The sequence below is a fragment of the Bubalus bubalis genome, chromosome 6 (genome assembly GCF_019923935.1).
Source record: "Bubalus bubalis isolate 160015118507 breed Murrah chromosome 6, NDDB_SH_1, whole genome shotgun sequence".
In the NCBI taxonomy this organism is placed as follows: domain Eukaryota; kingdom Metazoa; phylum Chordata; class Mammalia; order Artiodactyla; family Bovidae; genus Bubalus; species Bubalus bubalis.
In genome coordinates this window covers 52,619,707-52,633,259 of record NC_059162.1, presented here as the reverse complement: position 1 = coordinate 52,633,259, position 13,553 = coordinate 52,619,707, and the positions used below count along the sequence as shown (strand labels likewise).

Genomic DNA, 13,553 nt, shown 5'->3' with positions numbered 1-13,553 from the left:
AAGTCAACCCAACGTCTTTATAGATGTTGTAAATTCCTAATATTCCGGAAGGGACTTTGGGTAATTCTAAATCAAGTGACACATTTCATCATAGTACACTCTGCTTTAGTAAAATCAGCTCCCTCGGATTTCATCACTTGTTAAAAAAAGATAAACTTTATTTCTGTAATTTTCAATCACCAAAAAATCTATATTTTTGTCTAAGCATTTATTTTACTGAATCAAAAAGACATGAAAAGAAAAATCATGTTTTACTAAGGTATATAAGTGACTCTTTTTTGGACAACATATAATAAATATGATATATCACTTATCACTCAGTCTTTCAAATGTACATTTTTTTTTCATATTATGGAGCATGCCACTTTTCCAAAAGAAAAAAGGTCATGAGAATTCAGTGCAAAGTTCTCAGTTACCCTCCTCTTTTCTCTGGGCCAGACGGAATGTCCACAGCAACGCCCTCTGCCTTGGAATCTGAGGCTGTTCATCTACAATTCTCTCTGCCTGTGCAGTTTCCTCTCCTTGCCCTTCTTTCTTCCCTCCTTACCCCACCCCCCACCCTCCCTCCTGCTTGTCCCTAAAGTCATTTTTAAAAAGAACTTGAGGTTTTTGTTTTTGTTGATGTTTTCACTTACTGGTCGCACTCTGTGTGGGGTCAGCGTTTTCGCCAGTCACACTGCTGTGGGGGAGCTTTCCAGCCCTGTCTCTGGGGGTGGGGAGATGAAGTGCGGAGGGCTGGCACTTTCGGGGGACCCCCGCCCACTGCTGAGCATCTTCCTCTCTTACTTCTTTGCTTCCTGGTAGACTGCAAGGGAGGCCAGACTGCCTGGTTGGGGGAGAGGAGGGGGAGCTGTCCTGGTCAGGGAGGGGACAGGGAGGGTCTGCAGGCTCGCTCTTCACCGGGGGTGCGGAGTACCTGGGATGGGGTTGGACAAGGGGTTGAGGGCCGGCTGTCCCCCGGGCCCCAGGCCGTGGATGAGCACTCGGGGCACCAGGGGCCGCTGCAGCTGGGGATGGGGCGCAGGAGGAGTCCGGTACATGCTGCTGTACATGGCAGCAGCGGCCGCCGCCGCGGTCGTGCTGTCCATGCTGCCCAGCAGGCTTGGGTGGTAGAAATAAGGCGATGGAAACATCCTCTGCAGTGCTGAGTAATTCCCCGCCTCAGCCAGCAGCTCCAGGCCCACCGCAGTCTGCCGCTTCCACTTGGTCCTGAAAAAAAAACAGACGTGCATGCACCCCAGGGCTGGGGGCACAGTCCAGGCCCCAAGGCCTGTTCTCTCCCCTACCGGCCTCTTCTTCCTCCGGGAGGACAAGGAGGACTTAGAGAGCGCTGAGAATCGGAAAGGAACCATACCTCCTGGCCCCTATCCCACCCTCTCCCTCACAGAATCACCCAAATCCAAGCTGGCTTCCTAAACAGACATTCATAAATAAAATTCTCCAAGCTTTGCTGCCTTCTCCTGACGTTTTGCTCTGCTGTTGCCACCCTTATAGTTTGGCTACATGCGGAAACTTTTCTAGAGATCAACTGAGACTACTCTTTCTAAGGCAGTCTTCTTCCTCCCTCCTTTAATTCTCTTCCCCAAGTGGCTCCCCAACAATCCCAGAGTGTATGCTCTCTGCCCTCCCCCTTTCCTCCAGACCGAGTGAGTAGAAACCGTAAACAAAAGGACACAGAGGCTCTTGGGCCTTGGACCCCTGCCCCTTTTGGTCCTCAAGGCTGTGGGGACACATCTCTCTCATCAGCCTGACAGGACCTTACAGCAGGCGGGCGGCTTAGAGTGAGGAAGGTGACAAGGTTTCAAAACGGAATTCGTTTGAGGGAGGGCTCTCCCAAGGGGACAGTACCTTGGGGCCATTCCAGAAGGGGAAAAATGCATTTCAAAATCTTGTCTCCTCTGGGAGAGAGTAACAATTAAAACCTGTGATCCGCTTTTCTTGGTCTCCTGCCTCCCCCACCACACCCCCACTAGGAAGAAGAGGCAGCAGGCCTTTGCTCACATGCCTCCTGAAGGAACTCAGGGCTGGTGGGCCCTCCATACCCGGCAGCTCCAGCCAAATTAATAAACATGTCGCCCATTTTAAATTGGCGACAAATGACACTAATGTTTTCCGACAGAATTAGGGTGGCTGAAACCGTATGTAATGAGACAGAAAATTATGGTAAAGATGACAACTGGATGGGCATTTCCAACCACACTTATGGACGATTAGAACACAAACGAGAGAAAAGGCGGGAGAGAGAAAATCGAGACAAGGGAGACAACCGTCAGGCTTAGAAACCCGGCATAACCTCGGCCCCAGATTGCCGGGTTTGGGTGTTTGCACTGCAGTTCAGGGGCCTACAAGTACTGCCAGCTCCTTTCCTAATTTCCTTCCAAGGGAAGCTGTGGTTCCTGGAGGGCTCTGACGTGGCCAGAATAGGGGACAGACCCTCAGTCTAGATGCCTGACTGGCTGCCAACCCTAACCTTCCTCCTGGCTGCCTCACAGGCCAGGCAAGGACTTTTAAGCCGAGGCCAGTGGGTCCGCTCTTCAGAACAGCTATAGCCAGATTGAGTGACTGGTTATAGATATTTGGAGCCATCCTGGGGCAGGCCCAAAAGGGTGCAGTACATCGGTTTTATGGGCCTGAGTGTCTGCTACACGGATGTCTCGATTTGAGAAGGTGTGGCTTGATTGATTTGGAGGCAAAGTGTGAGATATTTCAGCCACTCAGATTTGAGAGAGAAAAACAGCATACATGAAAGACACTTAGAAGTGCAAAATTCTCCAAACTCCAGCTACTCATCACCTGGGAGGTATGGCTAATCCCTACTCCAGTCTGAAAACCCCCCAACTACCCACTCCAGGCCCTCTGAGTCCCTAGTGACTCCGAGGCCACACGGGATGGAAGACTGGTGTAGTTGTCTTGACCGAGATGACCAGATGCCTCTGCTCCCCACCACAGCCTCCCTTACCTGCGGTTCTGGTACCAGGTCTTGACCTGGGTATCAGTGAGGTTGAGTGCAGCCGCCAGGTCCATGCGATCCTGCACACTCAGGTACTTCTGTCGTTCAAAGCTACGCTCCAGTTGATTGAGTTGGTGGTCGGAGAAAGCCGTCCTAGCTTTACGAGGCTTTTTGGCTCTCACAGGGGGACTCTCTCGGCTACTTGAAATCTCCCGGTCTCCTTCCTCCTTTGTTCCTACACAGAAACCCAGACATAGCCTTGAGGTAGCCTGGAATGGGGAAGGATGGAGTGTCCTCCTGGCACACACTTATACATTCCCAAGCCAGTCACTGGTCTGGGGGGAGCAGGGGGGCTATATTCTGCCATCTTCCTTATACACATACTTGAGCCTTAGCCAGGAAGGAGAAAGAGGACCAACTGCTAGCTATTGAATGTGGAGCCTCGTGCAGAGCTCCTAAAAAGCTTCCAAGAGAGTGTTGAATCTTCCCATCTTTGGAAATGAAAAAATACTTTATGATAAAGGGTCCTTTTCCTAATTGTTTCCTTGACTGAGGAAGACCCTGTCCCTTTCTTTTACTGTTTTCACTCTGACTTCGTATGTTTTGATTTATTAGGTTTTAAAAGATCTTTCAACTTTTCTTTTTTGACGAGGGGGTACCTTTTTCATTTTACTTCTTCTGTTTACTAAAAGTTATAGGCATTTGTTTTCCTTTTTCAGTTGCACTTGGGAAATGTTGGCTCTCTGCAACTGCTTGCATCGGGTCTCTTAAAGCTTCAGAAAGAATGTCTCCCAGACACTGCGTTCAGCTCAGAATCACTGAGCCCATCCAGGTGACAGCCCAGAGATTTCCGGATTCTATTTGTCAACTTTGGTTTTCTACTGAAATGCTGGGAAATCGATATGTCAATCCCTCTCTGTTTGTACCCGTTTTTTGCTTCGCTCCTTGATCTTCCCTGCAGGAAGAACAATAATCTCTCTAATTGACCCACTGGGGAGGTTGGTGCACAAAAAAATCGCCAGACCAGACTGTACATCTGTTTTGGGCACTATTATGCTAATGCTACAATAGTAAAATGAAGAGGCAATATCCTACCTTCCAGACAGCACACATCTTTCCCAGAGATGACAAAGATTAGTAATAATCAACTTATCAGTAAAGGGGAAAAAAGAACTCGCCTTGGATATTAAAACTCTTGCCATGCAAAGACCAGAACACTTACTTATGAAATTTTCTGGTGAGAAAATGGAAAAAGGGAGTTGAAGGACAATTCCATTGCCATCTTCTGATTTTACAAAAATAGGCATTCAATTCCATAAAATTTTATTCATAAATGCAACCTCCCAATTACTTGTTAAGAGCCAAAACTCTGAGTGAAATACGCATATTTAGTTAGGGCTATGGAGTAGGAAGGGTATTTTAAAAAATTGAAACACTAATTATAATCTTTTACCGTGTGGCCTTCCCTATATTAATCACTATGTAATAATTTTTTTTAAGTTGCTCTGTTAATCAATTCGGCATTTTTTCCTTCACTATATCTGATAATTCCTGTGCGGGTGTTTAGAAAATACGATGTGTGGGAGGAACGCAATAATTTGCATTAAAAAATAAACACCACGTTGTGATCACACCCGTAGGCACTACGAAATTTGAAAGAACTTCCCGTCAGATCCCCTCCGCCTGACCCCTTCCTAATAAATTAAAATGAAGTAAAACAAAGGAAGGAGCTGGGTGGCGGTGAGGGTTGGGGATGTAGAAATGTTAACAATAAACAGAACTTGGGACGAGTGCCCAAATCGCACGCCCCGGCCTCCCTTCGCTTGCATTTTTTGACTGTGGCCCGATCGCTTTGGAAGCTGAGAATCGCCTTCGGATCCCATCAGAGATTCGCGCGAGACGGAAGGGGAGCAGGAGGAGGAGAAGCTAAACGGCCGAGGGAGCCGAGGCGGCGGGACTCACCGTGGCATTTGACGTCGCTCTGGGACTCTTCCCGCTTGTCCAGTTTGGTTTTGCTGTCCTCCTGCTCGAGCTTTGGCCTGAAGCTCTCGTGCGCTGCATTGCTCTCCTGCTTCGGGGTGTGGTGGGGAGAGGAGACGCTGGTGCTGTACGGTGCACACGCCGCCAGAGGTTTGCTGTCGCCCAAGATGTCCTTAATTAAAAAAGAAGAGGTGGAAGTCCTGGGGGCCGAGGCGGCCGAGCCCAGCTGCTGGGCCGCTGGCGGCGGCGGCGGCGGCTGCTGCTGCTGCTGGGGCGAAGGCTGCAAACTTTGCGTAGGGGCCGCGGCTGGCGGAGGCTGCTGGCTGTGGTGCAGGTGGTGGTGATGCTGGGGCCCGTCCGCTATCAGATGCGGTTCCGGGGGCTCCATGGTGACCGAGATGGGAGAGGAAGGCGCCGTTCCTACGGTATCAATCTCCGAACAGGGGGACGGAGTGGCCTGACTCCTAAAATCCGCGGTCCTGGCCTCGCCGAGCGGGCGGAAATCTCCATTCATCATGCCTGGGCTGCCCGAACTGGCACTGGACAAAATCGTGTCTATTCCAAAACTCGACCCGCTGGCCCCTTCCATTGTTGTCATTTCTACATGAGGTCCACACCACTCCGCCGCCGCCTCGACCAAGCAAAGGAAGCTATCGATCGTTAAAACAAAATAACACTAAACAATGTTGTCGCCGCTTAAAAAAAAAAAAAAAAGTGGGGCGGGAGGAAAGGAAGGATAATTGGGAGGTGACAATCCGTGGACACTTTCGACACTTTTTGTTTTTTTTACCCTAATGAAAAAAGTGGGAGTTGGGAGAAAGGAAGATAGAGGGGGAAAGTTACAAAAATTGTTGAGGAAGCACCGAGCGTGCGCTACAGGAACGATAGCGCACGTGGGACGGCGGTGGCAGCGCAGGGGACCCAGACGGAGGCGAGGCAGCAGGAGGTGACCCCGACACCGCCGCCGCTGCCGCCACCGCCAGGGTCTGCCCACAGCCTGGCACCAGGCGGCAGCGGCGGCGACGGACGTGGCAGGTGCAGCGACCGCGAAGCCCGGGCGGCCGCGCGCCCTCGGAGCTGCCCGGCGGCTCCCCGAAGTAGCTGCCGCGCGCGACCCGGCCGCCCCGGAGACGAGTTTCTGAACTTTCTTGGAAAGTTGTGGAGCAGACACTGCCGCGACGTTCGCGGCAACAAGAGGAGAAGGAAAAAAAGGAGCAGGCGCAGGCGGAGGAGGTAGCGGAGACGCGGCGCCGAGCGACTCCCGCCGCTGCCGGGCGCGTTCGCTTGTAATCCGGCGGCGAGCGGGCGGCGCCGACCCCCTCCCGTGACGTCACGGCCACTGCCGCTGCTCCCCGAGCCTCGCCGGGCCCGCGCCCCCGCCGCCGAGGCCGCGCGCCGGGCCCCGCGCCCTATTGGCCGCGCCCGCGCAAGCGAGCGACGCCGACGTGCCAGGAGCCAATGGGCGCTCGACTCGCGAACCCGTCAGCTATCCCGGCTCTGGCCCCGCTGCTCTTTTCGGAACCCGCACATCCCTTTCCCTGCAACCAAAATACCTAGTCCTACAATGGTCCCCGCGTTCACAATCACGCGAGAGGGCAAAGGGAGATAGGGGAAGGGAGCACAGGGAGACTTGAGAAGGGAATTGGAGTTTTTAGAAAAAGCGAAAGAAAAAGGGAAAAAAGGAAGAGCGAGAAAATAGTATTGATTTGCCCTTAAGAAGTCCGAAGAGGGAGGGGAAAGAGGAGAGGAAGAGAAAAGGAATCTTGCGGCTTACCTTTAAACTCCAGCGCTGCCGCCACGCACCTCCTCAAACAAGCGCTTTAATAGTCCAAAGACACTGAGAGCAGAGGAAGGAACCCAGAGGGAAGTGTGTAACTCCAGCAGCCGGAGCTCTGGGTGGGCGGGCGGACTCCGAGCTCTGATTTCTCCCCCAAAGAGCTCGGGTGTCCCGGATGTGGCCCAGCTGGGCAGCCGGTCCCTGAGGGGGAAATGGAGAGGGATCCGCGTCCACCAGGCACTCTCGGTAGGGGTGGAAGACAAGTAGCCTGCTGCTCAAAACCGGGGTGCCAGCCTGGTCTCTAGTCAGGGCCCGTGCTGGAAGAAATACGTGGCCAGACACTTTCTCCCGAGCGGGGACAATAATGCCTCGAGGCGTTCTCTAGCGCCGAGGGCAGCCAAGGTTCACTATGCTATCAGGCCGGCCTGGGACTCGGGAACCGAGTGGTGGGGCCGCAGCATGTATGCCCTCCTCGCCACCAGGCAGATCTCAGTCTCAATGTCTCTCTCTCTGTGTCTCTGTCTCCTTCTGTCTCCACACCCACCCCCCTTCCTCGCCCTCTCCGGCCGCCCTTTTGGAAAGGAAACAGTCACTGTGGATCCACTGGGGACCTGGAGCGTGTCTTGACTGTGACGCCTCGTCGGAGGGTATCAACTTGCATTATTTTCTCTAGGACGTCTCCAACCTGTCTCTTGTTGAATGTCAGAGTAATGGGAATTGCCAGTGACAAGACGGCGTATTACTCCTGATTAAGTGCCGTGTCAACCTAATTAGCAGAGTAATTATAGGGTGCTAATGAATGATTCAAAGTTCTCTGAGTTACATTTTACTCCAAATTACCATTTTAAGAACCCTATGAATCTGAGTGGCTGGCATAGCTTCCGTAACTAGGTGCAGAATGGTGGTAGAAAATGGCCTTTTAAGTCTTCCAGAGCTGGGCTGAAATCTGGGTTTAGATGCGGTTCTGAAGGTCTCTTACCAGGGGCCGGCTTTTTTCTGTTGAGGACTTGCGGGTGGGGTTGGTGTCTGGGAGGCGGATGACCTCCTGGGACAAGATCCTGCCTTTCTATTGCAACTACATTGTGTGAGTCCTCGGTACGGAAGGGGGTAGGTGGAAGACTAATCCTTCCTGAGTTTTCCTAGGGAATTCGATGTGTTTGACCCAGGGGAAAAAAAAAAAAAAGCCCGCGCTATTTCCAGGTTGTGTTGAGCTGTTTCTTAACCATCTTCGTGCTGTTTTCTTACGGGTATGTCTCTGAGGAGAACAGCGGAAAGACGGAAGACCGAGGGGAGGAGATGTACAATCTAGGCGGCTCTCAGAAGACGAGGGGAGTTTGGCGGAGAAACCAGGGTTCGTGAGCCGAGGCGGGGACGCGGGGCGAGCAGCAGATAGAGGCCGACCGCGGCCTGAGCGGGTGAGGGGAGTCCCTCGGGAGTGCGTGGTGGGCCGGCTGGGTGGAGTCCCTACACTCTGGGCCGGGAAGCCGAGAACTGCCTGAATGACGCCCGGAGCGTGGTTCGACCAGCCGCCTTTGGAACGGGAACTGCTTGCTCACTGGCCAAGCAGACCCTCCTGGGAGCCTGCCGGCCGGGCCTCAGCCTCAGCCTCACTCGGGGGAAACTCGGAACCACGGGCCTGGGATTTAAGAGGGCATCTCTCTTAACCAAGGCGGCAGTGTCCCGCCCACAAAGCCGGGCCCCCTGAGCCCCTGGCACAATTGGCTTCTATAGGAAGGGCGCTGGGGCCGCCTGAGGCTGCAGGCGGACGCAACTTATCCTTCTCCCTCAAATATCAATTCCGGTTCTTCTCATTCTGACATCACCCACCAACTTTCCAAAGGACGTGTGATTCCTCCCAGACCTGGGGCTCGCAGCCGCACCTCCCTGTCGGCTTTTTCTGGGTGGGAAGTGGGGAGGGGTGAAAACAAATTTAAGATCCTGAACTGAAGGCATTGCACAAATCAGTTATTCTCTACCTTGATAACTAATTCATTTAAACCTGTTTTTGTTTTGTTCCGACGCCTAAAATGACTCAAGAGCTCATAAGGCTGATCGCACAACTTGTGTTGGGTGGTTTGACAGGATTTTTTGCTTGGAATAATTCACAACATTAGCAGGGGAGACAGAAATATGACCCGAAGAAAAAATGAAATCTAAAAAGAAAGGAAGAGAGAAGATGGAAGTGTTGGGGGGAAGGGAGTGTTCACTTTTATAAAAACTCTCAAGGGAAGCAAACAGAAGCTCAGTAGGCCGCACCTTGTGAAAGTCTTGGATGAGCTTTTCTTATAAGGTTAAGATCATAGATTTCTTTGGGTGGGATGTTAGGAGATCAGCTCTGGAGAAGGACAGCTGTGAGGGAGAAAATACGATCTTGGTTTTTATCAAGATCCTACTTGGGGTCCCTACCAGGGAGGAAAATGTAGTACTGGCCTGAATATCCAAAAAGGAACTCGAAGGCTAGATGGTAAACTTAAAGAAAAAATTCTTCAGACCTGGGGTTTTGTTTTTTAACTTTGCTCTTTTTTCTTTAAATACATCCCTCTTTTGCCTTTTTTCCCGAGAGTATATATGTTTATACCCAAAGAAGTCGTGCACTTTTTAGCAGAGCAAGAATAATTAACTTTTCATTTGAAAATCAAATTTCAGACCCAGAACAGGGTGCAAGGAAGTCACATTTCTAATCCCCAAGAATAGAAAAGGAGTTGCATTAACTGGATTAATCTCTGAGTTTCCCGTTGAAGAAATATACAAACATACAAAGAAATATAGTCCCTAAACGGACATAGGTTTGAAAACGACCTTCCACTTTCAGGTCTTCATTTTCTTAGAGGAAGAAAGAGAATTCTTTAATTTTTGAAAGATTTTTTGAAATTCCTTCAGAGAAAGCTTTTTTTTTTTGGCCAACTATGAATAATAAAGAACTTTTTCTTACTGGCTCTGAAGAACACATCAGTCTTCAGCACCACTAAAGATGCTTCCTCCCCACCACAGAGAATGATTCAAACATTCGAATATTTTAATAAGTTCTCAGTACATTCTCAGTGGCCCTCTTTTACAATCAAAATTTGGTATTTGGGATTGTGTTAAACTGCAGCATAAGGTTAAAAAAAACAGAACTGAACTTTGAAGAAACGCACCTATAGATTACAATGAAGTTAGAACTGATGTTTCTTCCTATCGCGTTTAATTTGAATGTTTCTAAGGATCCACTTGATGACAATGCCAGCTGACGGGAATGGAGTGCAAAGGCGTTTCCCTCCACTGGGCGGCGCCAAGAGCCCCAAACCGAAAGAGCCTGCTATTGTTTCTTTTTTTATAAAAGATGCAAGATACACAAATAAGCTCTCCTCCTCCTAAGGTTGACTCCCTGACGATAGTGTGACCTCTTGCCCCGTTTACAAAGCTACAGAAACGTTGAAAGCATCCTTGCTTGCTTGTTTTTTCAGCCTATCAATATATTTCCAACTGCTTAAGTATTTGAAGCTTGTTTGCTTAGGAAAATAATATTCTAAAACACTGATGAAAACACTGAAATTAAGTCCCTTAAACTGAAACCAAGAGGGTGGAGATTGGGAGGAGAGAGAGACAAAAAGTAAAGTGAGAGCAAAGAACAAGGTAACTGAAAACTGTTTAACAGAACAGGTTTAAATGACAGTCTATGTCATTGCTAATTGTTCGAAGGGAATAAAAGTTTTAAGAGGTGGTTCACACCCCATAATAAAATTTGTGAGAACTATAAGCTTAACCACAAAGATTAGCAGTTCAGAAGAGACCGAGTAAGTTGGCTCTCTTTGGGGCTTAGATCTGTGTTGAGCCCAGCAAACAGCAGGAAGGCAAGTAGACATGTAAAGGACAGGAAGCTGGAAGAGGGAGTTTCAGTCTCATTTTGCTACTTTCCAATATACTTGAACAAGGCACTTAACCTTTCTGGTCACCAACTTCCTTCTCTATTAAAGAAGAGTATCATCCTTGCATAGAATAGGGTATTTGTGATGACCTAGTAAGACTTTCTATGTATAAGCTCTTTACAAAATGTGAAGCAAGAGTTTGACAAGTGAACAAGGCAGTGGTGGCAAATATTTGGCAGAGGTTCTATAGGTAACATACAGTAGCTGTATTTTTTCACATTTCCTTGTTCACCCATTTTGTTCATTCACTTAGTCCATAAACATTGCACAATATGCTTACTGTGCCAGGTGCTTGAGAATGAGAGAGTTAACAGGAGCCTGAACATGCTAAGTTGTCACAATGCCAAGAGGGCAACATGAATCTGCTGCAGTGAGGATGCAAAAGTAAAGACTGGGGAGTCCTACCCTGGGAGGAGATAGGGGAACAGAAAGGCTTCCTAAAGGAGAAAAAGTGGTGTTCAGTCATGAAAGAAAAGGGATGTATCCCAAGTAGAGGGATATGATATAGTGAGGGATTTTTATCGTAGCTAAGAGTAATAACAGTGCAAAAATATCCAAAGATTGTCAAACCTTTAATCTTCTAAATGGAGTGCTGGGCTACAAATGTGTGGGTGCATATTGGCTCTAGGGATCTCTCCTGTGTACTTCAGGAAGGTACAAAATACTCTTGGAGCATCTTGAAGGAAACAGGAAATAACTACATGTGTTCACAGACCTCAGCAGCAGAATTTTACAGCAAGTTACACAGTCTTAGATTTTTGCTCCCAAGAAATGGTCCAGCCCCCTCCTATCAAGACTGTAAGGGAATAGGGGAAGCCCATATCTATTCCTTTCTACTTTTTAGAGTTCCAAATTTTGGAAGTAGAATGAAGTCTCCCTCCAAGTCAGGGATGGAGATAGAAAAAAAAAAAGTGGAAGCAGTTGATGGGGCGGAGAGAGAAGGTGGGGAGAGATTTTATTTCACCTCTCCTAAACTGAATCATTTCCATTCAAGACGGGCTCCTAGAGAAATGAAAGGGCCCCCGTGTGACAACGTCAGTACTGCTATAAATAGAACTCTTAAGGCTCTAAGGTTCACGAACGAAGTTGATTCTTCCACTAACTCGTGAGGTTCAGAGGGAATGGAGGCGCCCAGGCAGAGGAGAGACGAAAGCCTCAGAGCGCTGGGTGAAGATGCCAATCAGGGAAGGGGAAATTCATTTGCGATGTTAATTAACAAGCGGCTAATTAAAACGGCACTTTGAGCGCTAATCAATCGCCTTATTAAGTTAGAGCCATCACTGGAACAAATTGAAAGCTCCCCGCCCCGGCTCCTGCCTCCTGTGCGGGCGGGGTTGAGTTCTCTGATACGGTGCGAGGGAAGGGCAGGGGCGGTCTGCATCCACTCTGACAGCCTCTCGGGGGTCTGCAACATCCTCCAACTCCTTGGTTCACCCAGGCCGAACCGCTTGCCCCTGTCCCAGGATCTTCTGAACTGGACACGTGTCTAGGAGGCGATCTCTAGTCCGGATGAACCCGGCAGAGGAGAAGCTGCCGCGGAGAATCACTGAATCAGCAGCAGCTAGCGCGGACATAGTTTCTGGGAAGAGGGACCCCAAAATGTGCGGGGAATTGAACTGTGGGCCCGCAAGCAGTGGGGAGGAAGCAATTCAGCCCGAGAGGGGGCGCTCTCAGGCTAGGACCACACATTCCCCACTTTGCAGAACAGACTGATAGCCTCAACTTGAAAATTCTGCTTAGGCCCTTGCCTTTGTCCAGCCCAGCAGCCAAGAGCTGGCCTGTCTTCAGGTATTGAGCACTGGACTGCCAACCTCTTCGTCTCGGCCTTCGGGGTCTCCGCTAGAATGGGGTGAGAGGAGGGAAGTGGGAGTGAGTATGCTGATCGTCGGGACGCTGGTACACCACTAGTCACTCCTTGCCTTCCACCCAACCCGTTCACACTTCCCCCATGCCCTTGACCCTTCCAACTCGCTAGGAGAATTTAAGATTTCCAATCTCCATTTTGAGGAGGCGTCCACATTTTCTGTTAAATGCCTGATTTGCACCAAATTCCCAAGGGAAAACTATTTGGCAATAAGACGGGGGCTGTAAATATAAATGCTAATTAGGTAGGTCCTCTTCCCGAAACTCCACCTGTCTGGCGGCTCTTGTTAAGGAGAAACACACCCGGAGCGCACACCGCAGCATTCCTGGGGTATACAGCAAAAGTGCAGGAAAGAGACCCCAGCGGACTCCAGTACGGTTCGCTTTTCACGGCCTGCTACAGAGAAAAAGGGGACGCCGTTAAAAGGTCTTTTGCGTGGTGTGTGGTACATGGCGTAGCCCAGGTGTGGTTTGTGTGTCCGCAAAGACACAGGTATGTCCTTGAGTCGGCCTGTCGGCTTGTCTGCGACGTGCGTCGGACCGCGGCTGCTCATGGGTCTGAGACGTGTTTCGGCTGTCCCGGGAGAACCGAGCGAACGGCTCCCACGTGCAAAGTTCAAAAGCATTAATATTTTCATCATATTATCATTATTCAATATAATAATATTTGTTCTGTTAGCGGCACTAATTAGGCCACATTAAAACCGTAGTGTCTCCCTAATGGTGCGTAATGTGCCCACACTCACATTTTTCTCTCTCAGGATGGGCGGCTCTTGGCTGGCAGGGGAGAAGAGACAGGCAAGCAGTGGGATGGATTAAGGTTTGACACTCTCCAACACACACAGACACACACACAGACACACAGACACACACACACACAGCCAGGTATCTTCCGGGTGGGGTCTGCCGCCTGCTCCGGGTCGATAGTACCCTCCGCTGTGCACTCGGCCCTGCGCCAAGCGCCCTGCAGCCTCCTCCCACGTCCTGGCTCTTTGAACTAGGCGGATTGATTTTGCTACCCTTCCCCCCTTTGTGTGTGTGCCTGCAATTGGTTAAGTTTTTAAGGTTTGGGAGG

The 13,553-nt window shown here is 49.9% G+C and overlaps 1 protein-coding gene across 1 annotated transcript; it reads right to left on the bottom strand.

The window, feature by feature from the left end:
• Positions 1 to 232: 232 nt before the first annotated feature.
• Positions 233 to 8,218, bottom strand: BARHL2 (BarH like homeobox 2). The gene is made up of 4 exons (XM_044944715.2): positions 6,705 to 8,218; positions 4,913 to 5,580; positions 2,960 to 3,185; positions 233 to 1,209 (listed from the first exon to the last, which is right to left on the bottom strand). Exons 2-4 carry the CDS (start codon positions 5,526 to 5,528, stop codon positions 897 to 899), a joined length of 1,155 nt encoding a protein of 384 aa, XP_044800650.1. The 5' UTR covers positions 5,529 to 5,580; positions 6,705 to 8,218; the 3' UTR covers positions 233 to 896.
• Between the last annotated feature and the right edge of the window lie 5,335 nt (positions 8,219 to 13,553).

Bases quoted from the DNA above. Each gene is read 5' to 3' on its own strand.
- BARHL2 (XM_044944715.2), bottom strand. From the start codon at position 5,528: ATGACAACAATGGAAGGGGCCAGCGGGTCGAGTTTTGGAATAGACACG. The intron at 3,186-4,912 runs GTGAGTCCCGCC...GTTTCTGTGTAG, and splicing joins GAGCGACGTCAAATGCCACG to GAACAAAGGAGGAAGGAGAC. The intron at 1,210-2,959 runs GTAAGGGAGGCT...TTTTTTTTTCAG, and splicing joins ACCTGGTACCAGAACCGCAG to GACCAAGTGGAAGCGGCAGA.